Below are 17,858 nucleotides of genomic sequence, written 5' to 3' on the forward strand. Positions count from 1 at the left end.
ATTTTTTGGATGCCTAATTAAAAACATACCAATTATAAGTATTCATGTTTTCAGAGTTCAGAATGTGTTCACGGCAGTGATTTGTAATACTGATAAGTACTACTACCACTTCATCTTTATCGTCTGACGCCGTGTGGACTTTGCGGTGGACAAACACCGCACTCCTGGTTTTCTTGGGGTTCCCCGTTTTTTCCCACCTTCTTCATTAAACCATTTCATTCATTTCTCATCATCACCGTCTTCTTTAGCCCAACTGGCATAAGCGTGGGACGTAAAACTAAAGATTTCATTTCATTTTCATCTACATCGCCTAATATATTATATACTCTTCAACAGGTTCACTTCAGAAATCAGATTCATCTACCGTAATATGAGTTTCATCTCCCTTCCCTAGAATAAGCCTCAAATCTGCTCACCTCCCAATATTAAGAAAGGCGTATTTAGGATATTTTTTCGAGGGTCTATGCCCAACACAGCGAAGGATATTGTCTACCTGAGTTTGAGAATCCTATATAATATGACACAAAAATTTAGGAGCGAATCTAACCTTTTATTCTATTCATACAAGAAAAAGGAAGCACCCTCTTGGCCTACCTAATTTCTCAGAATAATTATTCCCTCGTTTTGATTTGCTTTAATTCAAATATTTCCTTCTTTTAAAAATAACCAAACGATATAATTTTTTCTTTGTTATAATAGCTAAAGTCCCGTCATGTTGATATCCGGGGAAGTTGGTGTGGAATACCAGTTTCACTTATCAACTCCTCTTAGGTTTGGTGTTACTGATGGGCTGACTTGAATCACAACTGACAACGGCCGATAAAAAATCATAGGTGAAACGAAAGAAAATAACATCAGGAAAAAGGTACAGAAAAGTAGAAAGAACAAAAGAAAGAGCAAAATGACTCAGTTTTTACATGGAATGAAATTTGACAAATACAGTATTATTTCTGAACAAAGAGCATAAGAAAATGGAAAATCAATGACGTTCTTAGAAATGGTAAAAAAGATTATTGTTGTACGAGAAATGCGAAAAACTAACAAATTTATTTCAGGGGATCTTGAGTCCCATAGCCCCCTAAGTACGCCTCTGAAGACAATTCTACTCCCTAGATCCTCTACATCATTGTTTTTCAACTTCCAAAGTATTATAAACATCGGTTTTATATATATATATATATATATATATATATATATATATATATATATATATATATATATATATATATATTTTATAGGAACGGTCTTACTCGTCCCCCCAATGCTGAAGACAGATTTGCGCCTGTGTGTGGGGGCCAGGTCGACGTCTTTGTAGCCCCACCACAATTATTTTTCTTTATTTTTGAAAATGTTAAAGAATAAACTTTGATACTCTAAAACAAATTAGAACAAATGATTAAGTCTTTATATTTATCTATCTATCTATGTATCTATCTATCTATCTATGTGGGTTGGCAGAGCGCCCTCTTTTTAGCGTCACCACAATTATTTTTCTTATTTTTTTGAAAGTGTTAAATAACAAACATTGATAGTGTAGAACAAAATAGACGAAATGGAGCACAAACGATTTAAAATGCTTTCTTACAATATCTGATGATTTCACGGTTGATGAAGTCGTTCTAGCCCCACCACTATTGATTGTAAATTTACTTGGAGAGTATAACAGAACTAATTCTGTTGCTTTGGAACAAATTAGAACACATGTAGTACAAACGAAATAATATGTTTTCTTTGTTTGTGGCAGATGGGTGAGGGGGAGGACGACACAAATGCAGGGTTCATCTTTTTGGGGTGTTTTCTGTAGGCGGGCGAAGGGCCATATACATAATTATTCTGTGGGCTACTTAAGGGCCACGTACGCGACACTTGATAATTTGCGTTGCATAGTTTTCACACAGGGTCAAACCAGCCCGCAACTTCCTTGTAATTCAAGGGAAAGGCTACAGGAGCTTCAAAGCTCCTCTTAGTAGCCCGTAGCAGTCTGTTTTGTTATAGAAGATGGATATGCTTGGCCCAAAGGATTTATTTTATAATAATTTAGAAGAATGAACAAGTGGATGAAATATCTAGAAGATATGTAACGTCGAGAATGTTCATTTTTTAGTACATCTATTGAGTACAAGATCTGAAATCCAGCTGACTGTCATTCTAGGGTACTGATGAGTACTAGGTGAGTGTATAATGGTAGTTGGGGTTGGAATCCTGTATATCTCAGATATAATGGTGCTGGGTTCGGAAAAGACATGTCGCAGATTGGGAAAGCCAGATATAAGAATAAGGGTTCGAACCTTGGACCTTTCAAATGAGAAAACCACTTCAAGATATTATTCAGTTCCACGATCGAGTGGGATCACAAGATAAAATTAACGAACTTAAATGCTGACAACATAACAGGAATTCTCTCCCACGGTCTCAGGATCCGGGCGTAATAATAAACTAGGTATTTGCGGTGTGCCCACCATCACTGCCGTGTCAAGCTGCGGACAACATCATTAAAACCTGTAACAAAATACATAACAGGGGATCTATACGCTAATTTAACACCAGATGAGGGTAATTGTTAAGAACAGCTATTTCTTATCTCCGATTCACGAGGATAGTTCTTACTATTGCACTAGCTACAAAATTGATACTATTTGATGAAAAAGTGGTAATGCAACACAGAAGAAACCCAAATCATGTTGTATTCACACTCCAATATGAAGTGAGAATGCAACGTGATCTGGGTTTCTTGTGTGTTATATTACCACTTGTACATCAAATGAAATCAATTTTATAACAAGTGCAATACTAAGAAGTATCCACGTGCACGAAATATGCGATATGCGTTCAATTGCCCCCACACATATACTCACACATTAAATACAAGGGCACTACACATATATATTAAGTACAAGAGCAACATTTAAAAATGCAACGAAAAGGAGAATAACGAGCAGGTAGCATTCATTTTCACCCACCTCAAATGCTTAAAGGATTACAAGGGTACTACAGGGATACACATTTAAGTACAAGGGCCAAACTAAGAACACAACAACAAATAAATTATCAAGCTCTTGTGGAATCTTTGTATGACCCACTTGTTCAGGAGATTCAATGTTCGGCTTGTTGTCCAAAGAGAGTGGTAGTCAGGGAAAAAGCGACTGAAGAGTCTCTACGCTACCCTAGAAGAAGTGAGAGAAGTGGTGCAGAAAACTCCTATTGCTCCGGAACACAAGCAAATTTTGTTCAATGTGCTGATGAAGAGAAGAAAAGTTTTCGCCCATTTCCCAGAAAAATATAACAAGTTTAAGTATACAATCCAGGTTACCACTGAAGATCCAATTGTGAAACGACCTTACCCAGTTCCACTGTGTTTTCGAGATAAGGCGAGGGAGCAGATCCAAAAATGATTGCGTCAAGGTATCATTGAGCCTGCAGTGTCAAAACATCACCATCCCCTGGTAATAGAAAGAAGAACTCAGATGATGTTAGAGTCTATCTTGATTTGTTCCATCTTAATAAATTCGTATCTTTGACAAATTTAAAGGTCGAATGCCTCGATGACCTCTTTACAAGATTTAATGGGATGACCTGTGCAACGTCCCTTGACCTGGTGCATTCCTACTGCCAGATCGAGTTAACTGAAGATTGTAGGGATCTTGTAGCATTCTCTTTTGAAGGCCAGATGTATCGTCATTACAGAGTACCCTTTGGTTACAAGAATGGTGGACCTTGTTCAATGGCAGCGTTGCAGAGAGTGTTGGGAGTTGCTATTCTTGAAAAGATCTGGATGTATGTTCCAAATTTGGGCTTAAGGTTGAAAGAATGCAATACAAAGTAATGCGTTAGTATTGTGCGCTCATTATATACATGACGTTCTATATTTACTGATCCTCTAGAGTGTATACAAGTGATTGACTTCTACTAATACTGACTGGCGCAAGAAACTTAATTATTTTTAATCCTTGTATCACTGCTATGCTGTATTCAATAAAATAGATTAGGTTATGAGTGAAGTATTTGAAATGAATATTATTATATTGCTCTAGGTAAATACTGTATCAATGTTTTAAATTTACTTTTTATATGCGTATATGTTTCAACGATTATATCAAAAGAATTCTATAAGGTTACGAGTACAAAGCATGCTTTAGTGTGTCGTATACCGTAAACACATATCACTTGTTTTAATCCTTTTCGTAGACATTAGTACGTGAATCCGTGCTAAATTCAATTGCTTAAATATATATATATATATCTTTTTACTATGACGAATGCAAACAAACTATATAATGCAAGTGTTTTCAATACGACGATGCCCAATAGAAATGTGCGATGTTTTCTTGCAGTGTCTTTCTTCTTCACGAATACGGCCCACTTGTTAGTTTCTTACCTTGACTTGCAGGTTAACACGAAACAAGTCCTTAAGAGTTTCTTGTTCCATTATTAATTCACTTACAAATAATTCTTCATAGTTGCATTTTTATTTTATTCTTTTCTTTATACCTTCCTACCTGTTCTTACTTTCTACACTGCTGCTGCTGATCCTGTGTTGTCAATGTTGCCAGTGAAGTTTAGACAACATTGGTAGAGTTCAGAAGGTTACTGAGCGGAGCGCTCAGTCACACCGCTCGAAGTGAGCGAAACGCAAAACTCGCGGAAAGAACACGTATACAAATGCTGATGGGGCAGAGTGTCCTATCACATTTATTTTAATTTGTTATTTAAATTGGAGGCTTGCATGATATTTACTCTAACCACGCCCACCTCCAGCGTGAAGTACTTATTCCCTCTAACCACTAAGTCCACTTTATATATAAAATTAACTGCCCGAACATGACAATCGAACCCCGGTCGTGTTATAAAATAGAGAACATGTAAGTCTATGTAGAGATAAAAACAGCGTAAAAAAATGTAGTTAAAACTATGGAGTCATAATACAAACCTACCTATTTGAACAAGTACCACAAGTGAGTCCTTAGATTTCACATTTGTTTTTCTTTATGCGTATATCCATCATCACTGACGTTCGTGTTTGAGAAGGACGCGCGAGCAGGTCGTTCAAGCTCGCTTTGCTCTGATTCGGAGTAGATGTAATGCTACCTTGTGCAGGTCACGTAGCACAGGTTGGTACAGCCTTTGCACTTGTGTTTTTCAATTTACAACAAGTTTGCAAGTGTACTATAAGTCCCTCTGCAGTTAGTGGGTAGGCTCCAAGAAAATAAAAGAGTAGAAAGTATTAGGAGCTAAATAGTGAAAGACTTGTAATCAATGGCGAACCTTGAGGGAAGTTACAACAGTAAAAATTAAATTTTTATCACTTGAAACTAAGATAAGAAAATTTACCCAACTTACTAACCATTGTATAGTATACGTAATCAAAACATTAGCAAGTTTGTTAAGTTGAACTGAAACGATGGAACTAATTTTAACCAATGTGACTTCCTTCTAAATGCACCATTGCTTATAACATTTTTTGGCGTCTTTCATCATAACCTGTTAATAGTAGGGTATTGGCATACGCCAAGAAAAGATGTTCATGACGCATGATGACACTATTCTCTTGAAGGAGTGAGTCACTCTAATATCAACTTCACCGTATATAATCTTAATCTGTCCGAAAATAAGTAATATAATGTCACGGCCATATAATCTACCCAATGTGCTGCAAGCTCATTACTTACTCCAATACGTTTATGAGTAAAAGTGTTGAAAACAAAAAGCGCCCGCATCTGTCCTTCTGCGCCCCCTAAGGATGTCTGACTACTTTTATAGCATCATCTACCCAGTAGGTTAGGTAATAGCCCATAGCTAAGGACTACTGATAAAATAAGGCATTAGAATACAAACTTTAGGTGATCTACACTAAAAATTGGTCGCACCACTTTCGCGATGAAGAAAATTGACATTTGGTCGACTGTTCTTTTTCTAACTGGCAAAGAAGTGTTTTTCTTGAAAACTATATATAGAACAATGCGTAAACTTTGTTTGAAGTAGTGGGTTTTTATTCAATTTAATACATATTAAAGCATATATAAGTAATCACGTAAGGAACTATTTTAAAAGATAAAGAAAGCTGTCCAAACCTAAGGGCAAAAAACGTAATCCAGTTCGTTTGCATTACTGAGAAAAATGTGTACGCAGCAGCTGTAGACACCGAACTCAAAACATGTTAGTAAGTATACAGATAAAGGAAGTTATTTGCAAGTGTCAGGTAGTCTAAAAATGTCGAGCCTTTGTAGGGTAGAATTGAGAGTATATTAGTTGTGATCAGGAAATATTATGAACCATATTTGCACCAGTTTAGTCAATGATTTATGACATTTCTTCGGCAACACCATAATCCTGTTGCTAGAGACCTTCTGTAGTTTCTGGTCAAAAATTGTGACACACGGTTTCAACAGATTTCTTTTTAAATCTTAAGTTACACTGCTCAAAGAGTTTTCCAGACATCGAAACAAACAATAGTCTAACAGTGCTATGTCCGTGCTATATGGTAGCAAGAAAGCTTTCGGCCATTTGGTGCGTGTGTGGCTTTAGGCTTTCTACGCTTGCTGTATTAACATGTGCTTTCATACAATTTGCCTTTTGTTGTACTTGCATGCTATATTTTAGATGATTCGCAGAGCGTCATAGCATCACTGGTAGTTCATTGGCCTATTGGCTTGCCGCCAGCGTAAAACTCTTGAGTCAAGCTTGAATGTAACACTGAATGCAAGGTTGCACCCATGCAACTTTGTTACTGGAATCCAGTTTGTGGTATGCTTGCACGCTTTCCAACCAAGCAGGATGCTAGCTTACCGATTTCCAATGCAAGCTTACATTATGCAGTTTGCAAGTTGTCTCTGCCTTTATGGTCATCTATTCTTAACAGAGTTCTCTCAGTTTCTGACAGGTCAAGTATGTAAGCGCACTAATGATGTTAGCCTGGTTTACCACACTCTTGCTGTTGATAAGTTCCAGCCGTTTATTTTGAATTCTTAGGCACACTCGCATTAAGTGTCGACAATTCAGGTAAGAGTCTGTCGCTCTGCCCGACATCACCAGTTCGTGGTGCAAGATTCCACCAAACTTACAGCTTAATCTACCGTGGTGATGTGTAAGCTTTGCCAGAGATTGTAGAACTTCTGGTCTCTTCGACTTCAATCTTTCCCGTATATTGATGTTGTAGGTTATCTGCTTTTCATCACTTGTGATCAACTGTATTAAAAATGGCTCGAATTCGTTACGTTTCAGTAAGGTTTTCAGATAATATTTAATCGTGTATAAATCTTTGAGTCAGCTCATATGTCACTAAAGTGTCGTGCTCTTTTTTCTACCTAGCTTTATCCAAATGACTTAATACTATTTGATGACGGACATTAGGTCACAATGTCATTAGTGCCGATCATATTCCTGGACTTTTCCCAGAATATCATCCACTTTTTCTGTGGTTGGTCGCTCACAGCGAGTTGCATTCTGGACATCCAAATTTCTGGAAGGAAAGCGACTGAATTGTGTTTTTGCTGTTTTTCAACGTATCTTGTTCATAAACAACATTAATTTCGTTGCAGACCTTCGCAGCATTTATATCTTTATCGCAATAAAATCTTAAGATGTAATGCAGCTTTGCCGAAAGCACACATATTTTCACGACATATCTTACGTCTGAATGCGAGAATTTCAATACATTTTCCATATACTTGCTTCAACCGTCGGCTAACGAATGATGTTAAGCCTTACTCGGTGAGACTCATATAATCTGAGATTAGGGATACTCACACCATCTTTTGTGCAAAAGGTTCACTACTTTTGAACTACTTGATAGTGAAAAAGTGCCTCTGTTGCATCTTAGGACTTGAGATTCATAACAGCAAATTATTTTAGGTCTTCTTTTGGCCCTTTATCAATGCATTTTCTACTACTATACCGCTCACTAAAACGTTTTTTATAGGAGGAAATGGGAGTACCCCGAGAAAACCCATGGACACGATGTTCTCCACGACAAGGTTACTTGGTCGGGGATGGAACCAAGGACCCTATGCACCAGAGGTAAGTGCTCTACCGCTGTGTTTTCCTGTCTCTCATAGCCATGTTCTAGTGTGCAATGTAGTAGTAGAATAAACATTGATATGTGGCTCCAGGAGTGCCTGAAGTACATTGCTTAATAAATCTCAAGTGATGTAATGCAAAGTAGATTCAATTTTCTAATAGGGGAAACCATACAGTTATTGGCACTTTAAGGATTTGTTTTCATTCATATCTTTATAAAAGATTTATTTTATAACATATGCTGGCGATTTTTTAATATATACTTTCTGGGAATCTCTAATTGAATAATATGTTGTGAAATTACAATACAAATGTAAAGTTTGGCAATAAAAATATATTTTGTAATGTGACATTGATCTTACAGTTATTGGCACTCATAAACAGTTATTGGCACCCAATGAGGACAGTTATTGGCACCATTTTAAAGCATAGAGTAGAAGATACGATTGACAGAAATAAGGCTTGTAGGCCTGACTGGAAGTAATATCAATTATTATATGTATTAATAGACAAGAAATAGACATTTTAGACCTTGAACATTATGAAGTAAAAGCAAATTGAAACCGGGGAATGCACAACATATTTTTAAAAGTAAAACAATGGGAAATGCACAAGCAAAATTGTGTTTCAATGGTTTATGTGAATCCGTTTCATTAATCTCGTCCTCATCTAAGACCACATTCACTGTCATCCTGTAGAGCGTAGCACACATGATACACAAATCCATCTTCCATGTCTTCTGGTATGTGTTCCATATGTTACTATGGAATGCAACGACTGTGATATTTGCTGTGGCAGAACTCGCATTCAAGATTCATCCTTCCCGAAAAGAATGGCTGAAAACAGTGTGTCCAGTATATTACGTTGCTTCTCGCAGCTGATGACTAATCGAAGTTCAGCATCCTTGTGAGCGTTCCATTTTGTAATGATTCAGTCAGTCCTTTGTCTTGTTCAAGGTTAGAAGTTGAAGGATCGCTTATCTGCGTTGAACAATCGAGATTGACCTCATCTTTGATTTCTTTGCAGGTGCTTTTCCTCTGCGTTTTAACTCTTATTCCTTTCTCTCAGACATCTTCCTTGTTTGCTTTCTGACCTTTTCTTGTTCAGCTCATTGCTTTCTTCATTTTTGTCGTGCAAAATAGCTTGATATTTATGAGACGTTATTGCAAACGGCAGTCTTTCTACATTTCCTTTCCCCTTTCTCTTAGGAGTTTCTGGCCATACTAAAACATCTTGCAGCATCGGGTGTTCGTTCTTTATCTTTTTTGGAGTTGAGCCGGAACCTTTTTGTAAAGCATTTGCATCTGTAGTACTGCCATTGGTAGGTGTACTAGGATTTACTTCACAAAGAGTATGAGCATCACTAGCAGTATCTGAGTGGTTGAAATAATTGAGTTGGATACATGCAGATGATACAGGTGAACTTGCTGATTGTTCGCCTGCCCCAACTGAAGATTAACACATCTCTCTACTGAAGACTTAGGTCTACTATTATCTATAAAATGTTGAAATAAGCGATACAGTACATGGAATTCTTGGTTCTTATTTAAAAGGATTTGTTCATTGTCGACTTCCTGAAGTCTTCTCATTACATCAGTTCCTACTATACTTTCAAACTCGGTTCTGGTTAACCTTACATCCTTAGTTTGCTCATTACCACCACGTATTTCTTGAACTGTTTGTATTGGTTTTGCAACGCATCTAGTGTAATCTATGTCGTTGGGATCAAATGGGTGTAAACCGCATGCCCTAAATCCATTTTGTATACTAGATGGCGAAATATAAGTGTCAACTGCTTGTTTCAACATAGGAGCAAATTTAGCTTTCGTCAGAGATTGAAATTGATTATAAAGTTGCCACTCTCGTACCACTTGCTTCCACCCATCCTTCAATGGTGTAAATACGGCAACGTCAGCAGGTTGCAATATTCTTGTAGAATTGGGGTACAGAGCAATGAGTTCAATTTGAAGCTTGCAGCAAAGTTCGCTAAGTTGGTAAGTAAGATGAGTTTTATGAACGTCCACAATATATATAATCGTGAGCTTGACATTTTCAATTTTAATTACGGATACAACACATTACCTATATATCCATAAAATACTTCGGCTTTCATCCACCCGTTCTCACGGCGACCGATACCCTATCCTGAAGGCACAGATAGAGCCACATCATTAGGCACACGAAAATAAGGGAAAACTATCATTGGGGGTGTTACGTCACCTGCAGCACTGAAAGTAAACATAACTATTAAAGACTACTTTGCATTTCCGCGTGTATACATCGTACACAACACTTACTTCATTTTCCTCTAACACCTTTCCAGTTTTCGGCCAAAGCAAAAAGTTAGTTAAATTACCGTTGTAAACACGTGTTGCAACCTGCAGAACATCTGTAAGGTTATTGGCTTCAAAATACTTCTGTATATTATGAAACCATGATCTTATGTCGTTTTCTGTTACACAAGCACTCGCACCTGTAACAGATTCGCACGTTCTTTCGCCCCCATCCGTAGCCTAGCGGACAAGATGGGGAAACCCAATCCAACCTGGCCGCAGAAGAGGCTTTACAAGCACAAACACCTAGAAAGCTCAGCTGTTATTCGGAAATCCAGAGGGTATTGTAACACATAAATTAATATCAATTATATAAACAAATAACAACACAACAATTTCAGGAAAAAATATTTATTACAAAATTTTACAATAATCTGTGTTTTCCACGCTGCCAAATCAAAGCTGGATTCATCAATTATTTTATTCATGCAGTTTTAGAAGTGACAAAAATAATAAAATTTCCAGAAAGAATCATCCGATGTATCGTAAATCTTTAAATTTGAATAATGAACTATATTCTCCAGGCTAGTCAGGAACCTCTCAAGTTTGACGCAAATATCTATACTCCAGGCCAATCTAGGACCTCTCTTGTTTACTACTAGTATCTTTTCTTTCTTTTAAAATAAGAAATTAATTTGTACCTTTAATCAATACTGAATGAAGATTTCCTTTTCTTTCAAATCAAAAGAAAAGTTTCCGTAGATACTTATTTAAAAAAAGAAAAAATAACAAAGTACTATTTTAACTAATTTAACGCAAATTAGTTTGGAAATGAAATGTCACAACGGAAAGCAACCGCAATCGACTTTACTACATTCAATCTAATGCGTTGTAACTTCAAAACATGATCAAACATAAACCGGTCAAACATTACTCTCAAACAACACGAACACGTCAAACGATTTTTACTTTTTTTAAAAAAGAAATAATTTTTGCGTTCAGTTTATAAGTATTCAAACCAGAATTAATAAGATTTTCGATTTTTACTGCTTTAATCAAAATCATGAACTTCAAAACTGAAATGAACATAGGGTAACAAGTACATATCAAAGGTTTCGGGTATAATCCCTCCACCTTTGCTCCCCTGGATTTGCGGAGCTTACTCGCGTTAAATCTCTGAATAATCCGCGGAAAGGCTAGTCAAATGGAAATAAAAAAAACGACCCACTGAAACACATAATTGACGCAGAAACACAATGTACTAGGAAAATTGAAAAATCACTCACCTTTGCAAATCCACGTTTTTACTTATGATTTTTGTAGTTTTCCTGCCCTCAACTGCCTTGGACTCACTTATCAAACAAGAATAATCCACTGTATAGTGACGTTATGCTCAGGGTTTAGTTTTAACGATCCCAATTCAAACAGTAACTTAATTGAGAAAATGGGACTTAGATCCACAATTTCCTACATTCACAAATTTGAGAAAAAATTCAGAAACAATTATAATTATGTGATTCTGAGTATTACAAAGGCACCTTTCTGTAATTTGCTTGTTAACGGAATCAGAGAGAGCTAAACCAACCCTCCCTTTCAATACTTTTATCGACTTTTCAAGCAACACTAATTTCACTAGTTTTAGAAGAACAAACAAACACACGTAATATTGCACTAAATGAAATATTACGATTATCATAATCCTCACGTATTAGGGCTATTCTTATTTCACTTCAATATCACACTCTCCTACAACGAAGACTTCAAGACAAGATAAAGCGAAACAAAGACGAAAAGTCCATTTCGATTCGTAATCCATTCGAACAACCAAACAATCCAGATGTTGCACGTTTGGATATTCCAACCCAAGTCATCTAGCCGAGGCAAGCTGCTTGCGGTGGCAAGGCTGTGACCATGCGCAGACGCCTACCAGCGCATAAGCCAAGACCTTGAAGCTCTTGATTGTGAATAGAAAAGGAAATCTTCTTACACGTCATTATTTCAATTATGTCTTTCTCTCCTATTTTTTTAAAAAGACGATGATTTTTTTAAAGCTTAAGCCTCCTTCTTTGACACCTATATTAAATACATAAATATTATTTGACCATTTTTATCTTAGATTTACATTTTTATTTTTATAATTTCTTTTTTTCCTGTTACTTGTAACGGGCACGTTACAAACTCGCCGCCCTAGAGAGAAAAATTCTTAATCCAAGAATTTTTCGACATCTTCTTCTTGGCAAGCTACGAAACACAAAAAAGGTCATAAGACACAAATTTTAACAAAAGATATATAAAAAACAATATACTTTAAAATAACTCTCAAATGAATAACAATATTATATGTATATATATCAAACAACGTTAAATATCCTAAAATATTTTCAATTTTTCAAAAAAATTTACTTAAATATATATGAAGTTATTTTACTGCTATTTACAATTTTTTATTTCACTATGGCCATAGTAAAATTTATATTTACAATAATAAGTAATTATTTAAATTTTAATAAAAATAGCAATAATAAACTGATAAATTTCCATAATTACTAACATATTTAATGAAATTGCAAATTCATTGAACAATAAACTAGTTGCAAATTTTAAGGATAAAGCAAGGTCTTTCTAAGGAATTTTAATTTTCGTTCTCAACTCTATCTAGTGTCCTTCTATCTCTATAAACCTTTACTTCTGAAACATGGGATCGACGATAAGAATCTGGTGTATCATTTTCATCAGAAACAAGTATCGTATTTGGAGTTAAGAAACTTCTTACCACAAACGGACCATACCACTTATCTGCTAAGGACTTAGCAATTTTCTCCTTTAATGAAGATTTTACGTGAGTTTTTAATAACACTCTATCGCCAATATTGAAATTTACTGGGTTTCTTCTTCTTCTCATCATCAACTTCCGTCGTTTACTTCAGCTCTTCTCCATATTTACAATTGCATTATTCCACAATTCAGCAGATGACTTACCACCATAGTCTTAACTTACGATGTTCCATCGGTTATCTAATGGTGTTGAATAAGGACGTCCGTAAAACAATTCGATTGGACACATCTTCAGTCCCTCATGTTCGCTAATATTCAGTGTAAACTGTAATTGAGGAATTCAAATTTGTTTCCCTTTCTTTCTTGGTTTCTAAATCTAACCAAGGATGTCGAAGCTCCCTGCCAAAATGTAAATAAAATGCAGAGTACCCAGTGCTCGAACATTTCTTTGAATTCAGAGCGAATTCAATTAATTTTAAATTCTGATTCCAGTTCTCGTGCTTTGCATTATATATGCCTAAAAGACACTTAACCCTCAAAGGACCAAAGGGGGGCTATAAAATGTCCACACTTTTGAATATCGTTGTTTTGATGTTGAATATTTATGAGCTCCTTCTCCATATTTTTATTTTGTGTCAGTAAGTATCTAAAATAATTGTTTCGATGCGACAAATCTTTCTCCTCTGTTTTGTTGGTTAATAATAAAAGCAAAATTCGACAGTGGACACAAAATAACCCCCCTTGGTCCAATTAAGTACCTTGAATTCTGGAATATTTTTTCTTATTTTCTGCTTTTAGCTGGTGACAGTGTTCATATAGTAGACATATATGACTGCCAACATCTTCACAATTAGCAGTGAGAGGGTGTTACTCCTTTGAGAACAGTCTTTGTATAGTTTTCAGTGCGTTGTGTTGCTTTTACAAGATAATAAGAAGTAGATTTTTGTCGGAAATAGAAATAGCGGAGGAACTTTCTTCTGATGTGAGTGAAACTGAGTTAAGTGGTTTAGAAGAAGATGTAAGTGAGACCGAGAACCATGTAAGTGGCATCGAAAACATTTATGACTGTGACGATGAAATTTATTATTCCAGTGACTCGGAATCGGTAACATCAAAATGTAATGATAATCCGAATGTGAACGATAGTAAAGGAACGTATGTTTTTACAAAGTACATAAGCAAATCTGGTAGAGTGTACGTTGATAAACCACCACCTTGTCTACGAAAAACAAAGCAAAATATTATACGTGAACGACCTGGACTAAAGCCAGACGATGTTGTAAACAATATTCCTGAATCTTTTCTGAAATTTTTCACAGACGAAATTCTATCAGAAATCGTGAAACATATCAATGAAGAAGCGTCTACAGAAAATATTGACCCCACCGATGAAAGTGAAGCCCCTTATAGGAGCGGTTATTCTGATGGGAGCAAATGATGACACTAACTTAGACTATCACGATTTGTAGTCTGAGGATTTAGAACGATCTGTATACATTGCAAGCATGAGTCGGAACAGATTTCGTTCTCCCCTGAAAATTTTTCGTTTGATGACAAGGCTACGAGAGAGCAAAGGAAAGCTAAGAACAGATTTGCACCTTTACGCGAAGTGTTCAACCTTCTAAACGACACGTTTCCGAAGTATTGTAAACTTGGAATTAATACAGTTATTGATGAAATGCTTTCCGTTTTCTGCGGAAATTGTAAGTACAAAGTTTTTATGAAAGAGAAACCTGGCAAATACGGTATACTAATCAGGATGTTAGCTGACTGTGATCACCGATACGTTTATAATATGGAAGTGGATGCCGGTAAGGAAGAGAGCACAACAACTGCCTCAAGAGGACCAAAAGAAGTAGTGAAACGACTTGTCACTCCTATAAAGAATACAGGTAGGAATGTCACTCCAGACAGATACTACACGTCAGTAGAATTAGCTGAAGATTTGTACACTGACTATGGTCTTACATTAGTAGGATCATTACAAAGCAATACGAAACACATTCCTGAGAAACTGAAATTCATCAACAATAGGAAACTACAATCTAATATGTTTGTATTCACAGATCTCAACAGCGAAAAGCCTCCGGTAACAATATTGTCCTATGTAGCTAAGGAAAAACCGAAAAAAAACTTCTATTACTACTGTCAACTCAACATAATTATGACAAGATAGCAGATACTGAGGGAAAGAAAAAATCATACATAAATTTATTCTATAACGCAACAAAAGGTGATGCCGATACAATCGACCAAATGGCACGTAAATACAGCACCAAGAGAAGAACACTGAGATGGCCACTATCGGTCTGTTTTACGTTTATTGACATCGCTTGTATGAACGCATATACCTTGTACACAATGAACTTTCCTGATTGGAATAAAACAAAAAGTAATAGAAGGTGCTTGTTTCTTCAAGAACTTGGAATTGAACTCATCAAACCAAACATTGAAGAACGCACCAAAGTACCATGGAAAACGTATTGAAGAGAAAAATCGTCAGGACATTGCACGGTCTGCAACAACAGTCAAGGTAGGTGTCATGTATGCAACTCCCAGGTGAGAACGAAACGTGAGAAACAAAACAAGCTTTCTAAAACAACAATCGTGTGTACCAAACGCAGCAGATTTGTTTGTGGGAAACATAGTAAGAAAGCAAACATTTGCGAGAATTGTCAGCTCGACACTTCCAACTCCGATTGAATACTCAGTGAAAAGTTCCACACTACAAAGTTACTTACATCAATAGCATATGTACAGTGGTGTCCTTTGTTCAAGAACTCAAAATTAGTAAACATTGCCAAGATTATGAATTTAGTATTAGCTTCACATAATAATATATGAAAGCTATGTATGGTATCATCAGTCCAATTAATTGTATTGACTAATACTCACATTAGCATACAGTTACATACAAATAAGCCTAAATACCCATGTGGACAATCATAAATATTATATGAAAAGGTGTATTCTCATTTAAGTCCAATAATACAGTGGACATTTTTTAACCCCCCCTTGGTCCACAGCGAAACGAGCTGACGCTTGATCCTGCGAGGGTTAACGTCTTTTATTGCCTTTTCAGCCTTGTTAGCACGCGCCCTATATGAACTGATAAAGTTGTATCTGGCTCCTAAGCTCTCCATGGCCCTTTTCCAAATTTCACTATTGAAAATACTGTGATTATCCGTCACTAACCTTTTGTATGTTCCAAATTCTGAGAAAAAAGTCAGAATACATTCAACCATAATCTTTGCAGTAAGCCTTCGAAGAGGGAAAAGTTTCACTAACCTTGTGAAAGCATCTACCAATACTAAACAATATCGATACCCCCTACTTTAGTTTTTGTGATTTTACCTAGATTGTCCGCACACAGGACTTCTCCGGGTGCTTTTACTAAGGAACTCTCCATATATCCGAACTTTGTATTTATATTTTCCTTAAAAATGCTACACGGAACGCAAGCCTTCGTGAAATCTTTAACATTCCTCTTGATTTCTTTCCAGAAAAAACGACTTCTGATTCTATCTAAAGTTTCTATGAAGGATGGATGCCCTGACTCCTTCTCAATATGGGCTGCTTTACAAACTGTGGCACGCAGTATCTCGGGTACCCATATTACATCCTTTTCTTCCCCCTTAATTTTGACAGTCCTCATCAAAATATTTTCTTCATTAAAGAAGGTAACTCTATCGAGCTGTCTCAAAGTCTGTTTAAGTCGCCTGGAAAAATTTCTTTTCTCTCCGCATTTAAAATCTATCAATTTACGAAGAAGCGTGTCAGCCCTTTGAAGTTGTTTCCATTTTTCGAAATCTTGTAAATCATAAGCATTTGGAAATTCCTCAACTTGTTCGTCCTTACTTACAGCCAAAATATTAAAAGGTAACTCAGACATAAACTGTAACTTCTCCCTGTCTGTAATGTAGCACGACCTACCACTCAGAGGAATTTCATCGTTTCGCTTCCTCTTCAGTTCCTTCTTCAGAGTTTTTATCTCCTTAGTCCTCTGAACATCTATGAAAAATAAATCATTTGAAGGAAGATCCTGAATATCTATCAACTTCTGGCCCTCTACTTCCACCTTCAGAAAGCCCTTGTCACTTTCTGATTCAAGAGGAAGTAAATCGTTTGCTTCAGCGGAACCCTCAAATTCTGGTCCTTCTGTATAATTTCCTTCTAATCTAGAAAGCATATCTACTGGCTGTTTCTTTCCCGGCAAGAATTTCAAAACCACAGGAAATCGAGAAATTCTCAAAGCCCAGCGACTTAACATCGGAGAGATTTTACTCGACTTAAGAATAGTCAAAATCGGTTTGTGGTCAGTGTACACATACACGACAGGTGCATGCATCAAGAAAATTTCAAACTTCTCTAAAGCTAATACTATAGCCAAAAGTTCGAGATTTGTGGCGCTGTACTTCGCCTGTACCGATGATAACTTCCTGGACCCATAGGCCACTACCCCCAGTTTCCCCTGGTCATCTTTTTGACACAGAGTGTACCCCGACGCGATACTAGAGCCATCTACGAATATGTGGTGCGGCTCCCCCATTTTAGGTAGGAGAAGCATGGGGTCTTATGCTAGAACCTCTTTTAATTTATTCAACGCTTCCTCATGAACTTGAGCCCATATAAACGGTTTATCTTTCTTCAAAAGATCTGTTATTGGCGCTAATATTTCTGCAATCCCTTTGATCCGAAAATGAAAAAAATTGAAAAAGCCTAAAAGCGCTTGGACTTGTTTTACATTTCTTGGCCTCTGAAACTTTTTGGCCACTTTGATTTTTTCTTCAGTACAAG

General features: G+C 36.5%; 1 protein-coding gene across 1 annotated transcript; it reads right to left on the reverse strand.

The window, feature by feature from the left end:
• Window positions 1–16,371: 16,371 nt before the first annotated feature.
• Window positions 16,372–17,610, reverse strand: LOC145675350 (uncharacterized). Its single transcript, XM_081745751.1, has one exon. It carries the CDS (start codon window positions 17,608–17,610, stop codon window positions 16,372–16,374), a length of 1,239 nt encoding a protein of 412 aa, XP_081601877.1.
• Between the last annotated feature and the right edge of the window lie 248 nt (window positions 17,611–17,858).

The sequence above is a fragment of the Thermobia domestica genome, chromosome 18, assembly GCF_964235325.1.
Source record: "Thermobia domestica chromosome 18, izTheDome1.hap1.1, whole genome shotgun sequence".
NCBI classification, from domain to species: domain Eukaryota; kingdom Metazoa; phylum Arthropoda; class Insecta; order Zygentoma; family Lepismatidae; genus Thermobia; species Thermobia domestica.

Coding starts and splice junctions, on each gene's coding strand:
- LOC145675350 (XM_081745751.1), bottom strand. CDS start 17,610: ATGGGGGAGCCGCACCACATATTCGTAGATGGCTCTAGTATCGCGTCG.